The sequence below is a fragment of the Cherax quadricarinatus genome, chromosome 4 (assembly GCF_038502225.1).
Source record: "Cherax quadricarinatus isolate ZL_2023a chromosome 4, ASM3850222v1, whole genome shotgun sequence".
Classification (NCBI taxonomy): Eukaryota; Metazoa; Arthropoda; class Malacostraca; order Decapoda; family Parastacidae; genus Cherax; species Cherax quadricarinatus.
Genome location: NC_091295.1, coordinates 6,877,314 through 6,901,086, shown reverse-complemented (window position 1 = coordinate 6,901,086; position 23,773 = coordinate 6,877,314). Strand labels below are relative to the sequence as shown.

General features: G+C 39.0%; 1 protein-coding gene across 2 annotated transcripts in view; it reads left to right on the top strand.

Moving 5' to 3' along the window:
• The window catches only part of LOC128684224 (DNA helicase MCM9-like), a 259,723-nt gene that overhangs the window by 199,643 nt on the left and 36,307 nt on the right, over nucleotides 1-23,773 (top strand). Inside the window, exons 11-12 of one of the 2 annotated variants that reach the window (XM_070094144.1) lie at nucleotides 1,385-1,495; nucleotides 13,552-13,727. In XM_070094144.1, the coding sequence (XP_069950245.1) occupies nucleotides 1,385-1,495; nucleotides 13,552-13,727 (287 nt within the window). The remainder of the gene's footprint in view (nucleotides 1-1,384; nucleotides 1,496-13,551; nucleotides 13,728-23,773) is intronic. The other variant, XM_070094149.1, reaches the window with a different exon arrangement.

The following is a 23,773-nucleotide window of genomic DNA, read 5'->3' as shown; positions in this document are numbered from 1 at the left end:
ACTTTGTGGGGACATGAGCTTCATTAAGGTGAAGTTTTTGCCTCCTAATACCACTCCTCTCCTGCAGCCCATGGACCAGCAGGTTATTGCAAACTTCAAAAAACTGTACACAAAAGCTATGTTTGAAAGGTGCTTTGTAGTGACCTCAGAAACTCAATTGACTCGAAGAGAGTTTTGGAGAGAGCACTTTAATATCCTCAATTGTGTAAACCTTATAGGTAAGGCTTGGGAGGGAGTGACTAAGAGGACCTTGAACTCTGCTTGGAGGAAACTGTGGCCAGAATGTGTAGACCAAAGGTATTTTGAAGGATTTGAGGCTAACCCTGGGAATCTTACGCCAGTTGAGGAATCTATTGTGGCATTGGGAAAGTCCTTGGGGTTGGAGGTTAGTGGGGATGATGTGGAAGAGTTGGTGGAGGAGGACAATGAAGAACTAACCACTGATGAGCTGCTAGATCATCTTCGTCAGCATGAGGCCACACCTGAGGAAACTGCTTCGGAGGAGGGGATAGAGAAATTGAAGAAGTTGTCTACTTCAAAGATTAAGGAAATGTGTGCAATGTGGCTTAAAGTGCAAACCTTTATGGATGTAAATCACCCTCAGACAGCTGTTGCAAGCCATGCTGGTGACTATTACACTGACAATGTTGTGAACCACTTTAGGAAAGTCATAAAGGAACGAGAGGTACAGACCTCTATGGACAGATATGTTGTGTGACAGAAGTCCAGTGACTCTGAAGCTGGTCCTAGTGGCATTAAAAGAAGAAGGGAAGTAACCCCAGAAAAGGACTTGACACCTCAAGTCCTAATGGAAGGGGATTCTCCTTCTAAACACTAAGACCATCAACACACTCCCCTCCTCCCATCCCATCAATTATCACCAGATCTTCAGTAAAGGTAAGTGTCATGTAACTGTGCATGTCTTCTTCAGTTTGTATGTATTAAAATTAATATTTCATGTGGTAAAATTTTTTTTTTTCATACTTTTGAGTGTCAGGAACGGATTAATTTGATTTCCATTATTTCTTATGGGGAAAATTCATTCGCATAACGATAATTTCGCATAACATTGAGCTCTCAGGAACGGATTAATAGCGCTATGCGAGGGTCCACTGTACTCTACTTTTCTTATAACACTTCTGCTTAGTAAAAACCTCTCATAAGCTAACTTTGATTATGATAGAAATTTTGAGCATGTGAAGTGTTGCCAGGAGGACTTTAATTATGACTAGAAATGTTGAGCATATGAAGCATGGCAAGCAGAACCTAAATCATTTTTAGTAGAAATTTTGAGCAAGTGAAGTGTTACAATAATTTTAATAATTATGAGAAGACACTGTGAACATATGAAGCTTTACAAAACTTATTATTGAACTGTTGACAGGTTCTTGCAGATGGTGGTATCTGTTGCATTGATGAGTTCAATAGCATCCGTGAAGCAGACAGAGCAGCTATACATGAAGCTATGGAGCAGCAAACTATAAGTGTAGCTAAGGTAAAATAAAACTAAACATAGGCTTTATATATTACCATTCTATCATGTACAGTAGTGCGCCACTTACACGGCAGGTTAGGTTCCAGGCTATTGCCGGAAAGCAGACATCACCAGAAAGTGGGGCATACTGTATCTATTTCTTAACAAACATAAGACAGTGTTGAATGGTAGTTTACTGTTACAGTCAGTACTTAAAACACACTCATCATTTTCAAAACTACAGTTAGAAAACATCTTATCTACTTGATACACTCCGACAACTAACTACATGATAACCACCTTGTGGTTCACAATAACACTCACTCACCCACTGACTATAAACACAGAAATACTTATCTTAATCTTAAAATAATAAATCCTAACTAGTCATAAGTTTGCCTTTGATACTCCAATACAGACACTTTGTATTGTGCTAAAACAAAAGCTTTCACATTGCTAAACTCACAAATTATAATGTAATCACCTAGCCTTAATACCATAATCTGTAAGGATTTAATGTTAAGAATTAATCTAAGTCTGCCCGAAATGCCTAGCCATGCTAGGTGTCCTAGTGGCCTCCTCTGTAATTAGTATTTTATAACATGTAAACCACACAATATCCAAATTCTGTAAACCCCACATTGTAACCCTTATAGAGAATAAACTTGATTTGATTTGATTTGATAGTAGCGTATCTTGGAAAGGATTCCTACTGATTTGGAAATTTTCTTGGCTATGTGATGGGTATGGGACTGAAATTTAAGATTACAGTCAAGGAGAAGACCTAGAAATTTGCCCTCCACATGTCTTGATATAGGGGAACCATTTAACAGTATGTTGAGTTGAATATTTGAGGCTCTGTTGCCAAACATCATGAAGTATGTTTTGTCTATGTTGAGAGTGAGTTTGTTGGTCATCATCCAAGCATATATCTTTAGCAGTTCATTGTTTACAGTGTTTTCAAGCACAGCTGGGTCTGAATGGGAGTAGACATATGTAGTGTCATCTGTGAATAGAACTGGTGTAAGGAGTTGGGATGCATTGGGGAGATCATTGATGTAGATGAGAAAGAGGAGTGGGCCTAGGACACTACCTTGGGGTACTCCTACAGCTACAGGTTGGATAGCGGGGTTGACTCCATTTGCATGTACATACTGGTGTCTGTCGTTAAGATAGGATTTTAGGCAGTCAAGAGAATGTCCTCTTATGCCGTAATGATTCAGTTTGAGGTGCAAGAGATTGTGGTCAACTGTGTCAAACACTTTTCTTAGGTCGATAAAGAGCCCCAGGAGATATTAATTTTTATCGAGAGCTGTGTATATTAGGTCAAGCATTTGTATAATAGCATCATTTGTGCTTTTTTTTTGGTCTAAATCCAAACTGGCATGGGTTAAGAACAGTGGTCCCTCGCTTTTCGTAGTTCTTGGCAATCGTAAATTTCGCCAATCATTGGGGTATTTTCGTATAAACATGGACTCGCTTTTCATAGGTTGACTCGTGAATAGTAGTTCGTCCGGGACGCCTCCCTACCCAGCCAGTCTGGCATTGTTTACCAGTGAGTGAAGGTCCCCTCAAGTGCTCCTAAGAAATATTTCATAATATTCCACTCATTTTAGTGCTTGCAATTACTAAATAAGCTACCATGGCTCCAAAGAAAGCTCCTAGTGCCAAGCCTGTGGTAAAGAAGGTGAGAAATATGTACAGTGACAAAGTCTTGGGCCATTTTCAGGAAGTGTTAAAGAGACGCCAGAAACAGAGCTCTCTCCACAGTTACTTTGCGAGACAGGACTAGAGTGACTCTCAAGGTGGTCCTAGTGGCATTAACCCTTTGAGGGTCGACAGGCCCTCTCCGAAACTCGTTCTCAGGGTCGGCCAAATTTAAAAAAAAAAAAAAATTATTTTCTCTTATGAAAAGATAGAGAATCTTTTCCCGATCATAAAGACACCAAAAGTTTGAAATTTGATAGAAAACTTACGGAATTATGCTCTCGCAAAGTTAGCGGTCTCGGCGATGTTTACGCATCGGCGATTTTGCCCACTTTGAGCCCCATTTTCGGCCAATTTCACTGTACTAGTCGACAAAAAACATGAATATTTCGCTAGAACTCCACTTTTTCTATCGAATGGGTGCAAGAAACCACTCATTTATGAAATTCAACTATCCAGTACAGTGGTCAGAATTTAGCAATTTTGCCAATTTCACACAAATTTCAAAAGATGCCAATTTCCGAATAGGGTCCAGAATAAACAAGAAAGACATTCCTGGCACTAAAATGACATTTCCTCTGGTCATTAGTCACGTCTCAAGGCCCCTCTTATACTCTTTTGCTTTCCACTTTAAATTTTTATTCTCACAAAAAATAGAAGATTTACTGTTATGCAGACTACTGCATTAGTGTAAAAAATGGTATAAATATTATTCGTGCACTTGAGAAAGAATATTAGACTCACCAGTTGACGTGTATTGGACGCTTGGCACGATTTGTTTACTTTTGAAATTTGGTAAAAATCGAACATTTCTGCTACTTTGAGCTCAATTTCAAGGCACCTTTCTTTGTAAAACCAGTCAAAATCATCTCAATTTCTGTAATATGTCTTCCATTCTATAAAATGAGACCAAGAAAACTAGAATACAACAATAAATACCATACGAAAATACACTGCAAAGTCACTGATTTATTAAAAAAAAATGGTAAAAAAAATTTTTTCTCATTATGCACTGTGTGCTGCAGGATTTTTTTTAGACTGTGCACACTGACCACATAGACCCATTCTTTCATATGAAGGCCTACCAGCTTTCTCCCACTAGATTTGAGGCCGCTAGAATTTATGAGTACTAGTACGTCAAAAACCCCTACGCGTAAGACGTACTAGTACGACGAAAACCCTCAAAGGGTTAAGAAACAGAGAAGAGAAGCAACCCCAGAGAAGCAATTGGTACCTGAGGTGTTGCTGGAAGGGGATTCCCCTTCCAAACTGTAAACAATCCAATCTCTCTCCTCCTCCAGTCTCCCATACTCTAAGAAGAATCTCCAATAAAGGTAAGTGTTATGCTGTTAATTTCATTCATCATTTCCCATTGTATTGTTTATGTACTACATGTATATTTCATGTAAAAATTTTTTTTGTTTTAATACTTCTGGGTGTCAGGAATGGATTAATTGTATTTACATTATTTCTTATGGGGAAAATTGATTCACAAATCGTAAATTCCGTTTATAATAACGGCTCCAGGAACGGATTAATTACGAAAAACGAGGGACCACTATATGTTGTTGGATGTAAGGTCGCTTGTGTGTTATTTTTTCAAATATCTTGGAGAGTAAGGGCAAGTTTGATATGGGTCTGTAATTATTCATATCAGTTGGATCTCCACCTTTGTGGATCAGGGTGACCCTTGCTGTCTTGAGTATGGATGTGAAGGTTGAGGATGCTATAGTTTTGTTAAACATTGTTGCGATAATGGGCGACAGTTCTGGTGCAGCTTTTTTATATATTTAATTAATCTTAAGTTAATTTTAAGCCAGCCCGTAATGCTATGCATAGTATAAGTGGCTTTGGCATACTGCTCTTATCTGTATTTTTTTGTACCTCTGTATGTGTGCACAAATTTATAATAAATAAATAAATAAATAAATAAAATATATATGAATGGCGACAAGTTATCTAGATCACCTGATTTGTTTTTTAATGATTTAATGATGTGTGAGACTTCAGTGGGATTAGTTGAAGCTAGAAATAGATCACAGTGGAACCCCGGTTTACGATCAGCTCCCAGTGCGACCAATTATGTAAGTGTATTTATGTAAGTGCGTTTGTACGTGTATGTTTGAGGGTCTGAAATGTACTAATCTAATTCACAATATTCCTTATGGGACCAAATTCGTTCAGTAATGGCACCTGAACATACTTCTGGAATGAAATAATATCGTAAGCCGGGGGTCCACTGTACTTGGATAGTTGCCAGCGAGGTACTCACTCGGATGGGTATTTGAGCTAGGAATTTGACTCGCTAGCTTTGATCCTACAGTAGAGAAGAAGACATTATATTTGTCGGCCGTGTCTATAAGTTGCATGTAAGGTTCATCTGGTTTAGTTAAGTCTATCTCTCTATTTCCAGTTGGTTTCCTTGAGCCCAAAATTTTGGAGAGGGTTTGCCAGGTACTTTTCATGTCACCTTTCATGTCACTAAATCTATTTTCATAATACATTTGCTTTGATTTACATATTAGTTTTGTGAGTATTGATGTGTATCTTTTAGTAAATTCTTTAGTAATTAAGCCTAATCTGAACTGTTTTTCAATTTGGTGTTTTGTATTAATAGATTTGAGGATACTTCTAGTTAGCCATGGGCTGTTTAGCCTCTTTTCTGTGATCTGTTTCATTTTTGATTGGGCAATGTTTTTTGTAGAGGTTTAGGGTTTTATGTAAAAAAATGTTCATATCTTTATCGATATTATTACTGTCATCTAGTTCTCTCTGCCAATTAATGGCACCTAGAGCTAGTTGTAGGCTGTTTATCCATGTCACATCATGCAGTGGAAATGAGATCTTTCCTGTTTCTTGAGGCAGTTTAGATAAGTTGGTTATGAGATAGGTAGGGTAGTGGTCTGTGGTGTTATCTGTGATTATACCTGCTTGTATTGGGGATATTATGTTGGTTCAGATATGGTCAAGTAACGAGGCACTAGTGTCAGAGATTCTTGTTGGCTTTGTTATAGAGGGTAGCAGTAAGCTGTTGTTTATAGCATTTGTAAAATCAGCTACTGGAGGGTCGGTTGCTTGGATAAGGTTGATGTTGAAATCTCCTGCTAGTATCAGATGGTGTTTATTCAACTCTGACTCAATTATCATGTTTCTAAGGTTATTGCTAAAAGTGTAAGTGTTTGAGTGTGGTAGTCTGTAGACTGCACCAACTGTTATAGGTTTCTTAACCCTTTGACTGTTTACGCCGTATAAATACGTCTTACGCGCAACTATTTCTGACGTATATATACTCAATAATTCTAGCAGCTTCAAATCAAGCTGGAGAAAGCTGGTAGGCCCACATGTGAGAGAATGGGTCTGTGTGGTCAGTGTGCACCACATAAAAAAAATCCTGCAGCAAACAGTGCGTAATGAGAAAAAAAAAACTGATCGTTTTTTTGGATTAAAACGCCGACTTTGAGGTGCATTTTCGTATAGTATTTATCGTTGTATTCGCATTTTCATGGTCTTAGGTGATAAAATGGAAAACATATTACAGAAATAGAGATGATTTTCATTACTTTGACGATGAAAACGACCTTGAAACTGAGCTCAAAGTAGCGGAAATGTTCGAATTTTACCAATGTTCAGGAGTAAACAAATCACACCACATGTCCAATACACGTCAACTGGGGAGTCTAATATTCTTTCACTAGTGCACTAATATTATTTATACCATTTTTACAATAATGCAGTAGTCTGCATAACAGTAAATTTTGTATTTTTTTGTATGAATAAAAAACCAAAATAGAAAGCAATAGTAATATAAGAGGGGCCTAGAGATGTGACTAATGGACAGAGGATATGTTATTTTAGTTCCAAGAATGTCTACCTTGTTTATTCTGAACCCTATTTTGAAATTGGCATCTTTTTTAATTTGCGTGAAATTGGCCAAATTGCCAATTTCTGACCACTATATTGGGTAGTTCAAATTGGTAAATGGGTGGTTTCTTGTACTCAGCTGAAAGATAAAATGAAGTTCTAAAGAAATATCTATGACTTTGGGCAACTGGAACAACGGAATTGGCTGAAAACAGGGCTCAAAGTCGGCGAAATCGCCGATACGCATATGTCAACAAGACTGCTAACTTCGCGGGAGCGTAATTCCGTGAGTTTTCGACCAAATTTCGAACTTTAGGTGTCATTACCATCGGGAAAAGATTCTCTATCATTTCATAAGATTTTTTTTTTTTTCAAAAATTTATCGACATAGAATGACAGTTTCAGAAAGGGGCCTGCAACAGTCAAAGGGTTAAGTGTTCTTGATGTGAATTTAGCTATTATATATTCACCGTTTTCATCCAGTACATTAGTTGATTTCACACATTCTAGTTCGTCAGAGTAATAGATGGCAGTGCCTCATCCTGATTGGTCGGGCCTGCAGTTATGTATGGCTGTGTAACCAGGTATGGCAAATATGTCTGTCAGATCTTGTCTGAGCCAGGTTACAGTAAGTATAATGAAGGTTAAAGTAGCATTTAGAGACTTAAGTAGTGCAATGAGGTCTGGCACCTGGTGAAGATACTTGTCTAGTTTCCTCTTAAAGGCTTCTTCACTTGTTCCAGCAGTGTTTCTGATATCTTCTGGTAAGATGCTGAAAAGTCTGGGACCCCGGATGTATCATGTGGGAGTTCGATACGTGGATAGGGTAAAGTAATACTCACGTAGGCTGGTAGTACGTATAATTACAGATAATGTGGGGAGCGCCCAAACAGCCGTACCTATCTCTCTTGCTCACTCTCGTAAACTGACTGGCCGCCCACAGTACCCATATGTGAGGGGGTCTTTGAATACTGCTGTGGTCAGCACAATATGAATACAGACAGTGACTCAGGCAGAGACGGTTGGTAGTGAGTCATCTACTGGTACACTGGTTACTGGTAACTGGTTACTACTACTGAGAGATGTTGGGACAATAAGGGAACACTGTATCAACATCCGGGGTCCCAGACTTTCCAACATCTTACCAGAAGATATCAGAAACACTGCTGGAACAAGTGTAGAAGCCTTCAAGAAGAAATTAGACAAGTATCTTCACCAGGTGCCAGATCAACCAGGCTGTGATGGATATGTGGGGCAGTGGGCCTCCAGTAGCAACAGCCTGGTTGACCAGGCAAGCACCAGATGAGCCTGGCCCATGGCCGGGCTCAGAGATTAGATATACTCTCGAAATTCTTCAAAGGTATATATGGTATCATAGTAATGACACGATTGCAAACAAACCATACCACGGGCAGGATTTGAACCCACTGTCAGAGAGTCTCAAAACTCCAGACCGTTGCGTTAGCCACTGGACCAGCTAGCCACAATAAGATTCGTCCAACTAGGTTTGAGACTCTCTGACCGCGGGTTCAAATCCCGCTCGTGGTATGGTTTGTTTGCAATCATGTCATTACGATTTCGTGAGTCATGTTAACGGCTTTGAGGGGACTTGAACTAGAGTTCATCACGGCCACGCTAGCTGGAGATTCATCTGTAAAAATTTGCATTTGTGGTCACAGTGGTGCCTATGCTAACCTTCCTATGGTGTAGAAATATACCTAGTTGGACGAATCTTATTGAGGCTAGCTGGTCCAGTGGCTAACGCGACGGTCTGGAGTTTTGAGACTCTCTGACCGCAGGTTCAAATCCTGCCCGTGGTATAGTTTGTTTGCAATCGTGTCATTACGATTTTGTGAGTCATGTTAACGGCTTTGAGGGGACTTGAGCTAGAGTTCGTCACGGCCATGCTAGCTGCAGATTCGTCTGTAAAACCTTGCATTTATGGTCACAGTGGTGCCTATGCTAACCTTCCTATGGTGTAGAAATAGTATACCTAGTTGGACGAATCTTATTGTGGCTAGCTGGTCCAGTGGCTAACGCGACGGTCTGGAGTTTTGAGACTCTCTGACTGCGGGTTCAAATCCCGCTCGTGGTATGGTTTGTTTGCAATCATGTCATTACGATTTCGTGAGTCATGTTAATGGCTTTGAAGGGACTTGAGCTAGAGTTCGTCACGGCCATGCTAGCTGGAGATTCGTCTGTAAAAACTTGCATTTGTGGTCACAGTGGTGCCTATGCTAACCTTCCTATGGTGTAGAAATATACCTAGTTGGACGAATCTTATTGTGGCTAGCTGGTCCAGTGGCTAACGCGACAGTCTGAAGTTTTGAGACTCTCTGACCGCGGGTTCAAATCCCGCCCTTGGTAAGGTTTAGTATCATAGTGTTTACTCAATGATCTAACATTGTAGTTGAAGACTGTAATGTTCTTGCTGACACTGAGAAGGGTATTAGCCTGACTAGCAGTGTAGTAATGGCAAGTACTGTTAGGATTATGTGTGCTGTTCAGTAAGAGGTTGATATCAGGATCGATAATTGTATTCATAAGGGGTACGTAGAGAAATAGCTGTTGCAATTATTAAAAAACAAAACGACAAAAGCAATGATGTTAAACCACTAACAATTATGAACTTACGAACTAAGATAGTTAATTTGAATCTAAAAAAATAATAGAGCTACTGAATATTAAAATAAAACACTTTAGCACCTTGATTATTTCAAAGTTAAAAGTAATGGTTTCAAGTATAAAATAAGACAGAATAAAACACTTAAGTACAGGTCCATCACAAATCCGGCATCATTGGGACCTGTAGTGTGCCGGATTACTGAGTTTGCTGGATTAGAGAGTGGTTAGGTTAGAATACACTTAATAAAATTAATCAACTTGACTTATACAAAGTTCATTGAACATCGGCAAAAATCGAACATTTCCGCTACTTTGAGCTCAATTTCAAGGTACTTTTCATCATGAAACCAATCAAAATCATGTCTATTTCTTTAATATATCTTCCATTTTATCTAATGTGACAAAAAAAACGAGAATACAACCATAAAAACCATACGAAAATATACCACAAGAGGCGGCTAATGGCTGAGAAGTGAACCCCCTTATTTATCGTCTGTCTTTTTTATTTCTGGTGTACGTTAAGAAGCATCTTTTCATCATACATTGCCTGAGTTTCAATGAGATAGCCCAACAAACAACTGAGAAAAAAACAATATTTACCAAAAATCATAGCAAGCCCAAGCCAGGCACTGGAAATAAGTCACTTTGTCTGACTTTTTTGGGTTATCCTGGGTTCTCTATACATACGCTGCTATGTATGATAATCTGTGTAACCTGTATTTGTGTATAGTACCTGAATAAACTTACTTACTTCTAGTCTGTCAACTGAGTACAAGAAACCGCCCATTCACCTATTTCAACTACCCAATAAAGTGGTCAGAAATTGGCAATTTGGCCAATTTCACAGATGCCAATTTCAAAATAGGGTCCAGAATAAACAATGCAGACATTCCTGTAGGACTTTTTTCTTCAGTGCCAAATGAGGGAAAGAATTGAGCCTTTAAACATGGCTGACCGGCATCCAAACAGCAGCTACTGCCAGACGTACAACTAGCGAAGTGAAATTCTCATCTTTATTGACGTTCATCTGTTGACAGTAGCATCATATCTGTACCACCATCATATCACCTGTACCAGTGCTAACCAGAGGGAAACACAGGAGACATCGTCAAATCAACAGTACAAACTCCAAGGTTATAGGACGGTTATCCCTCAGTGCCAGTCGTGGGAAAGAAGCGAATAGTTAAACAGTCAAGGTTAATGTTTTAGTAGCTGACCTATATTCAGCTGACCAGTGTACAGTGAGAGAATCATAGCAGAAAACGCCAAATATATCTATAAACTCAAGGAAAGTCAGGTTGTAGGTGGCGTTACTCCCCTCAGTGTTTTAAAAATGGCTGAGTCAGCAGCACAGGTCAGGAGACAACAACACGACACAACCCCCAATAAATGGAATTGAGGGAGATTTGGAAGGATAAAACCATTGATTAAACCTTTCTGGTCTACCAGAATGGAAAGGAGTTAGAAGTTAATTGGTGAAGCCAGACTGTAAAGTGAGGTGGGAAGGGGAGTGTGTAATAAGGGGTTAACTGTAAGGGGTTTGTGAAGTTAAGGGAAAAGTGAGCAGTGAAGAGGGTTTTGAAGAAGAAAATTTACTAGTAATTCAGTGGTGATTGCTGAAGCAGATACTAAGTGTACTAGGTGACTGGAAAAGAGAAATAAATATTATTGTATATGAGTAAAAGAGAGAAGAGTAAAAATGGCAGGCATTAGGGGGGTACAGGCTGCCATAATTATATTTATCTTTCTTCTTCAATTCCATGAAGAAAGAAATCAGTCATGGGGGCTGGAAAAGGTGAATGGAGTAACAGCACCCTGGACAGTAAAAGCCCAACAGTTGCCATCCTACCAGAAAAGTAAATGTCACTATCGCTGCAAGGTATGGCACCACCGCATACCCAAACAAAAACGCATACCAAACAAAAACAGTGGCACACAGCTCTTATTGTAGCTCTCTTAAGTGGTGATAACCAAATTAATCCAGGACCTCAAACTATTGTGCAGAGGCAAAGCACACAGATAAATGATTGTGATAATGATGGTCTAGTAGCTAGGAATGATAACCTTAACTCCATATGTAATGCATACATAGGTCAATGTGAGACAATACAGCCATTATTATCTCAAACACTACCAAACAGGTGCATACACTGTACTAAAGTACGCATGAAAAACAGAAAATCCACCTTATGTAAAATGTGTAAGGGTGGGTGCATGATGGATGTATGTACAATTATAGTAACGGTGCCAGAATTCATTTTGTGTGTAACAAATGCACTTTGGCACAGTTACCCTTTAGGTTACCCTTTAGCAGTGATGACATTGATTTACCTAATTTTAATACAAATGACCCATTGCCATATATTGATGATTATGATTGTTTTATGAAAACAGGCCTTCACTTTATTCATGTCAATGCAAGATCACTTCTTCCTAAATTGGCAGAGATTAGGATTCTAGCTAACAAAATTAGGGCGGCAGTTATAACCATCTCTGAATCTTGGTTGGATGATATGGTGACTGACGATGAGGTCAAAATAGAAGGTTACAATATAAAACGCTTAGATAGGAACAGAAAGGGTGATGGAGTATGTGTCTACATTAGAAATGACTTAGCTTACAACCCAAGACCTGATTTAAATAACAATAAACTGGAGATTCTATGGTTTGAAGTGCTGCTTCCCAAGACCAAACCCATCTTAGTAGGAACTAGTTACCACCCTCCTACCCAGGACCAGTTTTTAGAAGGCTTTTCCAGAGTATTGTCCGGACTTGAAAACAATTGTGAGACAGTAATACTGGGAGACTTCAATATCTGTTTTCAGCAGCAAAATAACGTGCTATGCAAAAGGTATAAGCAAATTCTAGGATTAAATAGTTACACTCAACTAATTAATGCACCAACCCGGATCACACAGTTCTCAGCTACTGTACCCTGACTCAGCACATTTAGAAGTCAACACACACACACACACACAAAACACAATGAAAGTGTCCAGTGACTATATATGTGTATATATATTATAGAAACCAGAAGGAAGGGAGGAAAGAATGAAGAAAGAAAGGTAGGTAGGTAGGTAGGAAGGAATGGTGACACATTTACCTAGGATAACTACCTAACACAACTATCCACTTCTACTATGAAGAAAACTGCTCAGACGAGGTGTTTTGTCTGTGCACATACAAAAAAAAAAAAAAAGCCCACAAAAAACAGACACTGGTTTTATGTGTGAGGAGTGTAAAACACCATTGTGTATGAAACCATGTTTCAAAGAGTTCCACAAGCTGCAGAACTTCTAGGAACATGTCCAGTGACTGTACATGCATATGTATATTATAGAACAATAGTAATAAACAATTTTTTGTATTGTTTGTGTAAACAAGCTTTGTAAACAATATATTGATAATTATGTTTGTGTGCTTATTGTGTTGTATATAACGAGTCTATATATGTACATTGCACCTTACTTTGGACTCACAGGCCACATAAGTTATGTGAAAAAATAAAATAATGAAAAAACAAGAAAACTTTGAATGCAAGTAAACCAAAGTTTACTGGGTGAGTAGCATTTGCGGCTGTTCCTATACGTGGCTCATTTTCTGCCAACTTTATGCCTCTATATCTTCATAAGTACTGATCGCAAAAATTTGTTTTGTGGTTTAAAACAATTAGAAAATTAATCTTAACATTTTCATAAGGAAAAATAATTTGTTTTTTCTAATATTCTTAGACACCAGGAGACACTTCAGGATTTGGGGTTGCAACAGTCAAAGGTTTAAAATATAAAAGCAGCTGTGTAAGCATTATCAGTCATTTATTTTAACCAGTTTTACATACTTGGCTCTTTCTTTGTTTATTATTTTACAGTTAAATTTGTTTACAGGCTGGAATTGTTTGCAAGCTAGACACTCGCTGCAGCATTTTAGCCGCCACCAACCCTAAAGGGCACTATGATGCTGAAGAATCTCTCAGCGTTAATGTTGCTCTAGCCTCGCCTCTACTCTCACGCTTTGACCTCATCCTGGTTCTTCTTGACACCAGGAATCCTGAATGGGACAAGTAAGATGTCATCTCTATTTCAACCTTTCTCTTGAAAGAAAGAATATAAAATACAGGTTGGCCATCACTAATCTGGCATCATTGGGACCTGTAGGGTGCCAGATAAGTGATTTTGCTGGATTGCAGAGTAGTTTGGTAAGAATACACTAAACCCAGCGGCGATATTTATGCATCAACGATTTCACCCACCTTACACCCTATTTTTGGCCCATTCCATTGCTCCAGTCTATCAAACTTGTAGCTATTTTGCTAGTATTCCTGGTATTTTATCAATTGAGTACAAGAAACTGCCCACTTACCTATTTTAACTACCCAATAAAGTGGCCAGAAATTGGAAATTTGGCCAGTTTCACTCAGATTTCAAAAGATACCAATTTCAAAATAGGGTCCAGAATAAGCATTGCAGACATTCCTAGCACTAAAATAACATTTTCTCTGTTCATTAGTCATGTCTCCAGACCCTCTAATATTATGCTTGCTTTCCATTTTGAATTTTTATTCACACAAAAAATAGAAGATTTACTGTTATGCAGACTACTGCATTATTGTAATAATTATTTAAATAATGTCACCCCATTCATGACTGTGTATTAGACCAGCCAGTTGGACATGCATTGGACGGTGACGTCATTTGTTTATTCTTGAACATTGGCAAAAAATCAAACATTTCCACTACTTTGAGCTCAATTTTAAGTTACTTTACGGTGTGAAACCAATCAAGATTATATAAATTTTTGTAATATATCTTCCATTTTGTGAAATGAGACCCAAAAAAAGAGAATACAACCATACGAAATTACACCGCAAAATCAGGTTTACACCATAAACACGGTCACAGTTTTTTGCTCATTATGCACTGCATGCTGCAGTTTTTTTATGTATTGCATACTTACCACATAGATCTTTTCTCTCATATGTAGGCCCAAAGTTACTGGTCACAGCTTATCTGAGTGAGCTCAGCTCATGGTGACTGACAGTGGCTTCAAAGCCACTTTATCTTTTATGGACAGTGTATGGTGTATGTGCTTTACACAATGAGAAACATTTTCTTTTATTCATTGGAACCTTGGCTACGGCTAAAAGTGAGCAGGTTATAACAATAAATGGAGAAAAGCAAATTGGAATGGCTTACGCAGCAAGTAGCGCCACCAAACAGTAGCAGCAGGTTGGTGTGGCGACCCCGGAAATTTGAAATTATGCTAGCCAAAATTAGTGCCGGATTACTGATTGCTGGATTAGTGATGGCCAACCTGTACTGACATAATACAGTACAGTGGACCCTCATTTATCAACCGTTCCGGATATCGGCCAATTCAGTTTTCATCCGCTTTTTGACAAAATTCTATCCCAGTTATTGGCCATTATTTCGGAGAGCGGCCGTTTTGGATGCATCCACCCACTGTGAGTCAGTCTGGCTGTGTCTCTGGGTGAGTGAGGAAGATTCCATGCATTCATCCAAACATTTCTCTATAATCCATTGTTTTTTGTGGTTATTGATTGAGTGCAACTGCAAAATAAGCCACCAAGGGCCCAAAGAAAGCTCCTTGTGCCAGCACTTTGGTAAAGAAAGTGAGAGATGCAGTAGAATTCAAGAAAGAACTCCTAGCAAAGTACGAGTGAAGGAGGAAGAGAGAGAGGAGAATGTGCCTTCTTCAGTGATTCAGTGAATTCTACGATATGTGTGATACTAAAGCAGCAGGAGTCGATAAAGGCTATAGCGCCAGCCAGCGATAAAGTGTAGCATTAACAGTGTAGCAAGTAAGTTGAGTAATTAAGCGATAGAAAAAGGATGACACGAAACTGACTTCTCCAGCGTTGTTGGAGATATAGGGCCACTGACAATATATGCTGCCCTGCATATCTTCCACCACCCTAAACCAGAGTGTAAATATTTCTTGTTTATAAAGTGTAAATATTTCTTATTTATAAATTAGAGTGTAAATATTTCTTATTTATAAATTGCGTACATTGTTTCAGTGTGAATAGTGGTGGTGGCCTCTGCTGCCTACACCACTACCACTATATATACAGCTTATGCTGTCAGTGGCCCTTATAAACCCAACAACAACAACACACCACCACTATGTAATGACATATTTTATTCATTCTAGAGTATATATCATGTTTCTATGTTATTTATATTATTTATTATGTCAGATGAATTGTGATAGATAATAAGCCATAGAGTTGATAATAGCATCATATTTAACCCTTAAACAGTCCAAACGTATATACAGTGGTCCCTCGTTTTTCGTAATTAATCCGTTCCTGGAAGAGCTACTATAAACGAAATTTACGATTTGCGAATCAATTTTCCCCATAAGAAATAATGTAAATACAATTAATCCGTTTCTGACACTCAGAAGTATTAAAATAAAATTTTTTTTTTACATGAAATATACATGTAGTACATAAACAATACAATGGGAAATGATGAATGAAACATTAACAGCATAACACTTACCTTTATTGGAGATTCTTCTTAGTGTATGGAAGACTGGAGGAGGAGAGAGATTGGATTGTTTACAGTTTGGAAGGGGAATCCCCTTCCAGCAACACCTCAGGTACCAATTGCTTCTCTGGGGTTGCTTCTCTTCTCTGTTTCTTAATGCCACTAGGACCACCTTGAGAGTCACTCTAGTCCTGTCTCACAAAGTAACTGTGGAGAGAGCTCTGTTTCTGGCATCTCTTTAACACTTCCCTAAAATGGCCCAAGACTTTGTCACTGTACATATTTCTCACCTTCTTTACCACAGGCTTGGCACTAGGAGCTTTCTTTGGAGCCATGGTAGCTTATTTAGTACTTGCAAGCACTAAAATGAGTGGAATATTATGAAATATTTCGTAGGAGCACTTGAGGGGACCTTCACTCACTAGTAAACAATGCCAGACTGGCTGGGTAGGGAGGCCTCCCTGGCTCACACCGTTCGTATGCGTCCTGGACGAACTACTATTCGCGAGTCAACCTATGAAAAGCGAGTCCATGTTTATACGAAAATACCCCTATGATTGGCGAAATTTACAATTGCCGAGAACTACGAAAAGCAAGGGACCACTGTATACGTTCACTCGTGCAACGCCCCAAATATTTTGAGAAAAAAATCTTTTTCTTTTTTTATAGGAAAAAAGAGCGTGTGGTACCCAGGCATCCCCAATTTTTTTCATATGGGGCATACTGAGTGTGCACACCTGTTCTCTCATGTCTAGGCAACTCAGGCTTATTGTGCCAATGTTGAATGAATGACAAATGAAACGTATATATACAGTGGACCCCCGGTTTACGATATTACAGTGGACCCCCGCTTAACGATCACCTCCAAATGCGACCAATTATGTAAGTGTATTTATGTAAGTGCGTTTGTACGTGTATGTTTGGGGGTCTGAAATGGACTAATCTACTTCACAATATTCCTTATGGGAAAAAATTCGATCAGTACTGGCACCTGAACATACTACTGGAATGAAAAAAGTTCGTTAACCGGGGGTCCACTGTATTTCATTCCAGAAGTAGTATGTTCAGGTGCCATTACTGAATGAATTTGTTCCCATAAGGAATATTGTAAATTAGAGTAGTCCATTTGAGACCCCCAAACATACACATACAAACGCACTTATATAAATACACTTACATAATTGGTCACATTGGGAGCTGATCATAAAGCGGGGGTCCACTGTATATGTTTGGGGCACTACGCGAAAGAACGTATACATGTATATATGTTTGGACTGTTTAAGGGTTAAGCATTTTGTCCTGTCTCCAAACAATAAACTCTCGTCCCTCTCTGCCCCTCGCCGTTTTACATACGCCAACAAGACTCTTCAATAAAAGTAAAAGTGATTTAAATGTTCATTTATTCATTTCATTAGTCATTTTATTTAGTTCTCATTGTTTTGTGTATGTAAAATTATAGTTAATCTTCAAAAAATGTATTTTTTGTTAATATTTTTGGATGTTTGGAATGGATTAATTGTCTTTACATTAATTCTTGTGGGAAATATTATTTTGGTTTTCGGCCATTTTGGTTTTAGGCTGACCTTCTGGAACGAATTACGGCTGATAACCAAGGGTCTACTGTATAATGATATCGTTTATTGCGACTGTGTTTCACCCACACAGTGAACTTCACCAAGTCAAAAACATTGTGCATAACATGATAACACCCACTCTGTGGGAGAAACATTATCAATAATCACAGTACAGTGGACTCCCGCATACCGTTGGCATCACATAACGTTAAATCCGCATACCGATACATTTTATCGCTAAGATTTTGCCTCACATTCCGCTAAAAAATCTGCTCAACGCTATTCATCCGAGATGCGTCTAATGTGCGGCCTGAGCCAGCCTCACATGTTCCGCCGGTGGCATTGTTTACCAGCCAACCTCCGCGGTAACATCCAAGCATACAATCGGAACATTTTGTATTATTAGTGTTTTTGGTGATTTTATCTGCAAAATAAGTGACCATGGGCCCCAAGAAAGCTTCTAGTGCCAACCCTACAGGAATAAGGGTGAGAATTACTATAGAGATGAAGAAAGAGATCATTGCTAAGTATGAAAGTGGAGTGCGTGTCTCCGAGCTGGCCAGGTTGTATAGTAAACCCCAATCAACCATCGCTACTATTGTGGCCAAGAAAACGGCAATCAAGGAAGCTGTTCTTGCCAAAGGTGCAACTTTGTTTTCAAAACAGAGATCACAAGTGATAGATGTTGAGAGACTCTTATTGGTGTGGATAAATGAAAAACAGATAGCAGGAGATACCATCTCTCAAGTGATCATAAGTGAAAAGGTTAGGAAGTTGCATCAGGATTTAATTAAAAAAATGCCTGCAACTAGTGATGATGTGAGTGAATTTAAGGCCAGCAAAGGTTGGTTTGAGAGATTTAAGAAGCGTAGTGGCATACATAGTGTGATAAGGCATGGTGAGGCTGCCAGTTCGGACCACAAAGCAGCTGAAAAATATGTGCAGGAATTCAAGGAGTACATAGTGAAGGACTGAAACCTGAACAAGTGTTTAATTGTGTTGAAACAGGCCTGTTTTGGAAGAAAATGCCAAGCAGGACCTACATTACTCAGGAGGAAAAGGCACTCCCAGGACATAAGCCTATGAAAGACAGGCTTACTCTTCTCATGTGTTCCAATGCTAGTGGTGATTGCAAAGTGAAGCCTTTATTAGTGTATCACTCTGAAACTCCCAGTGCGTTCAGGCAAAAGAATATCCTCAAGGCTAATTTGTGTGTGCTGTGGAGGGCAAACAGTAAGGCATGGGTCACTAGGGACTTTTTCTATGACTGGTTACACCAAGCATTTGCCCCAATGTGAAAGATTACCTAACTGATAAGAAATTAGACCTTAAGTGCCTCCTGGTGTTAGACAATGCCCCTGGTCATCCTACAGACGTGGCAGAGCGACTTTGTGGGGACATGAGCTTCATTAAGGTGAAGTTTTTGCCTCCTAATACCACTCCTCTCCTGCAGCCCATGGACCAGCAGGTTATTGCAAACTTCAAAAAACTGTACACAAAAGCTGTTTGAAAGGTGCTTTGTAGTGACCTCAGAAACTCAATTGACTCGAAGAGAGTTTTGGAGAGAGCACTTTAATATCCTCAATTGTGTAAACCTTATAGGTAAGGCTTGGGAGGGAGTGACTAAGAGGACCTTGAACTCTGCTTGGAAGAAACTGTGGCCAGAATGTTTAGACCAAAGGGATTTTGAAGGGTTTGAGGCTAACCCTGGGAATCCTATGCCAGTTGAGGAATCCATTGTGGCATTGGGAAAGTCCTTGGGGTTGGAGGTTAGTGGGGATGATGTGGAAGAGTTGGTGGAGGAGGACAATGAAGAACTAACCACTGATGAGCTGCTAGATCATCTTCATCAGCATGAGGCCACACCTGAGGAAACTGCTTTGGAGGAGGGGAGAGAGAAATTGAAGAAGTTGGCTACTTCAAAGATTAAGGAAATGTGTGCAATGTGGCTTAAAGTACAAACCTTTTTTGATGACAATCACCCTAACACAGCTATTGCAAGCCGTGCTGGTGACTATTACACTGACAATGTTGTGAACCACTTTAGGAAAGTCATAAAGGAACGGGAGGTACAGGCCTCTGTGGACAGACATGTTGTGCGACAGAAGTCCAGTGACTCTGAAGCTGGTCCTAGTGGCATTAAAAGAAGAAGGGAAGTAACCCCGGGAAAGGACTTGACACCTCAAGTCTTAATGGAAGGGGATTCCCCTACTAAACACTAAGACTCTCTCCTCCTCCCATCCCATCAATCATCACCAGATCTTCAATAAAGGTAAGTGTCATGTAACTGTGCATGTCTTTTTCAGTTTGTGTGTATTAAAATTAATATTTCATGTGGTAAAATTGTTTTTTTCATACTTTGGGGTGTCTTGCACGGATTAATTTGCTTTCCATTATTTCTTATGGGGAAAATTCATTTGCATAACGATAATTTCGCATAACAGTGAGCTCTCAGGAACGGATTAATATCGTTATGCTGGGGTCCACTGTATACTGCATATCCCATTTTTACACCGCCTCTTTCTGAGTTATTTAGTGTGTGTATTGACCTAATTAGTTTACTGTTTGTTTGATAAGCCATGATTATATTGATGATATCACTATATTTGAATTGCTCTTCAAAGAGTGTGCCTTGATGTTGGTGAACCAAGAAGCTGGAGCTACTTTGCTCTTTGTGAGAGTATGATTGTTAATTCTGTACATAATATTTGTGTCCAAACAACAATTGGCTCTGAAATCAAAAGATCTAGTATAAAACATAATTATTTTTTTTTATTATCACACCGGCCGATTCCCACCAAGGCAGGGTGGCCCGAAAAAGAAAAACTTTCACCATCATTCACTCCATCACTGTCTTGCCAGAAGGGTGCTTTACACTACAGTTTTTAAACTGCAACATTAACACCCCTCCTTCAGAGTGCAGGCACTGTACTTCCCATCTCCAGGACTCAAGTCCGGCCTGCCGGTTTCCCTGAATCCCTTCATAAATGTTACTTTGCTCACACTCCAACAGCACGTCAAGTATTAAAAACCATTTGTCTCCATTCACTCCTATCAAACACGCTCAAGCATGCCTGCTGGAAGTCCAAGCCCCTCGCACACAAAACCTCCTTTACCCCCTCCCTCCAACCCTTCCTAGGCCGACCCCTACCCCGCCTTCCTTCCACTACAGACTGATACACTCTTGAAGTCATTCTGTTTCGCTCCATTCTCTCTACATGTCCGAACCACCTCAACAACCCTTCCTCAGCCCTCTGGACAACAGTTTTGGTAATCCCGCACCTCCTCCTAACTTCCAAACTACGAATTCTCTGCATTATATTCACACCACACATTGCCCTCAGACATGACATCTCCACTGCCTCCAGCCTTCTCCTCGCTGCAACATTCATCACCCACGCTTCACACCCATATAAGAGCGTTGGTAAAACTATACTCTCATACATTCCCCTCTTTGCCTCCAAGGACAAAGTTCTTTGTCTCCACAGACTCCTAAGTGCACCACTCACTCTTTTTCCCTCATCAATTCTATGATTCACCTCATCTTTCATAGACCCATCCGCTGACACGTCCACTCCCAAATATCTGAATACGTTCACCTCCTCCATACTCTTTCCAATCTGATATTATTTCATTATGTTATCCTCATAACCTTACTCTTTCCTGGCACACCCTACCAAATTCATCCACCAATCTCTGCAAAAATCTCCCAAGAGCACAGTGTTGCAGCTGTGACAAACTTTGTGTGTGATAACGCCTCTTTCGCATTTACTTCTCTTACAACCCCATCTATAAATATATAACCACGGTGACATCACACATCCTTGTCTCTACACTGGGAAAAAATTTCCCTCTTTCCTACATACTCTAACTTGGCCTCACTATTAATCATCAGTTATGCCACATTGCCCCCCTATCCACCCTGGGCCACAAAGACCTCTTTCTTATCTAAATACTGTTCACTTATATGTTTCACTGTAAACATATACCCCAGCCTCCTTGTTTCTGCTACTATTCTCCGTCTTACTCTTAATTCTTTCAATTATAACTCTACCATACACTTTTACACTGAGCACTCTCTTTTATTTATGTGCTCTCTGTGTATTGCACCAACCACTACTATATACCTGCTTTTAACATTTCTATCTTTTCCCATCAATCCCGGCTGCCTTACCCCCTTTCATTTTACCTTTCACGTCCCCCACACTTGCTCTTCCTCATATGTTATTCCTCCTTGCCCTATACACATCACAGCTTCCCTATCTTCATCAACATTTAACAATTCCTCAAAATATTCCTTCCATCTTCCCAATACCTCTAACTCTCCATTTAATAACTCTCCTCTCCTATAACTGACAAATATCTGATGATTTGTTATCATCTATCATTTGAATTGCTCTTCATCAAGTAAAAACTTCTCATATGCTAACTTTTTCTCCCTTACTACTCTCTTTACATCATCATTCCACCAATCGCTCCTCTTCCCTCCTGCACCCACTTTCCTGTAACCACAAACCTTGATGACCCCATTGGCTCTCATTAGATCTATCCTCCAATAGTTTATATCTTACCCTAACTGCCTCCTCTAGTTTATAAACCTTCACCTCTCTCTTCCCTGAGCTTCTACTTTGTATCCCATCTACCTTTTACTCTTTAGCTACAACTAGAAAGTGAGATATATGCCCCTCTATAAACATGTACATTAATTACTCAACAGTCTTTTATCTACCAATACATAATCCAACAAACTACATAATCATATTGTATACTTATTTATCCTCTTTTTCTTAAAATATGTCCTAAACCCCTTTCTATACAAATCAATCAAAGGGCTCCCATTATCTCTGAAATCAAAAGATCATTCAAGTACTCTCTCACTTGGTTCAAACTATAATTATCCCAAAATCTCTCTCTCTCCTCTGCATTCCTCTCTTCTCCAGGTGCATACACGCTTATTATGACCCACTTCTCGCATCCAACCTTTACTTTAATCCACATAATTCTTGAATTTACACATTCATATTCTCTTTTCTCCTTCCTTAGGGCCAGGACATCCAACTTCTTTTCATTCATAACATCAGCAATCATCTGTTTCTTGTCATCCGCACTACATCCAAATTAGTTTTATACATATATGCAACATTTCTGCAAGCAGCAGTGCCTATGTTCCCAAAGTGTTAGTAGGAGTAGCAAATTATATACATATATGCAACATTTCTGCAAGCAGCAGTGCCTATGTTCCCATCACATGAGCGTCCAGTGCCAACTTTGCGACCTTATATCTCGGTAAGTACTGACCCTAGAAATTTTTTTTGGTCTTATTACACATAGAAAATTGCCCTCTTTATTGTAAAAAATGAGAGTTAAGGGGTTAAAATTTTTTATTTAATGCTTTTAATATGTTTGCTTATTTGCTTCACACGTAAATGATTGAATAAAAATTCATTATGTGAATAAAAAATCAAAATGGAATTCATTTGTAAAGCCTGAAAACATTAATGAACAGAGGAAATGTTAGTTTAGTGCCAGGAATGCCTGCATTCTTTATTCTGGACCCTATTTTGAAATTGAAAAATTTTGAACTTTGCATTCAATTGGCCAAATTAGCAATTTCCGATCACTTCAGTTTGTAGTTGAAACAGTTGAAATGGCGAATTCTTGTGCTCAATCAATAGAATAGAAGCAATACTAGTGAAATAGCTAAGAATTTGGTCGAGTTGAATAATGTAATTGGCTTAAAATGTCAGTGATATTTATGCATTGGCAAAATTGCCGATGCATTAATATTGCTGACACATCAAAATTCATGAGAGCATAATTTTGTCAATTTTCCATCAAATTTCATACTTTTTTGTTTTATTATCTTCAGAAAAAGATTATCTACCATTTCACAAGAAAAAATAACAAAATTATTTTTTGAAGATTCTTTGACGCTGGTGCACACTTTGAAATTTGGCCTCTGGACCCTGAAAGGGTTAAGTTTACTGACATTCATTTATATACATGTTTATTTTATGTTT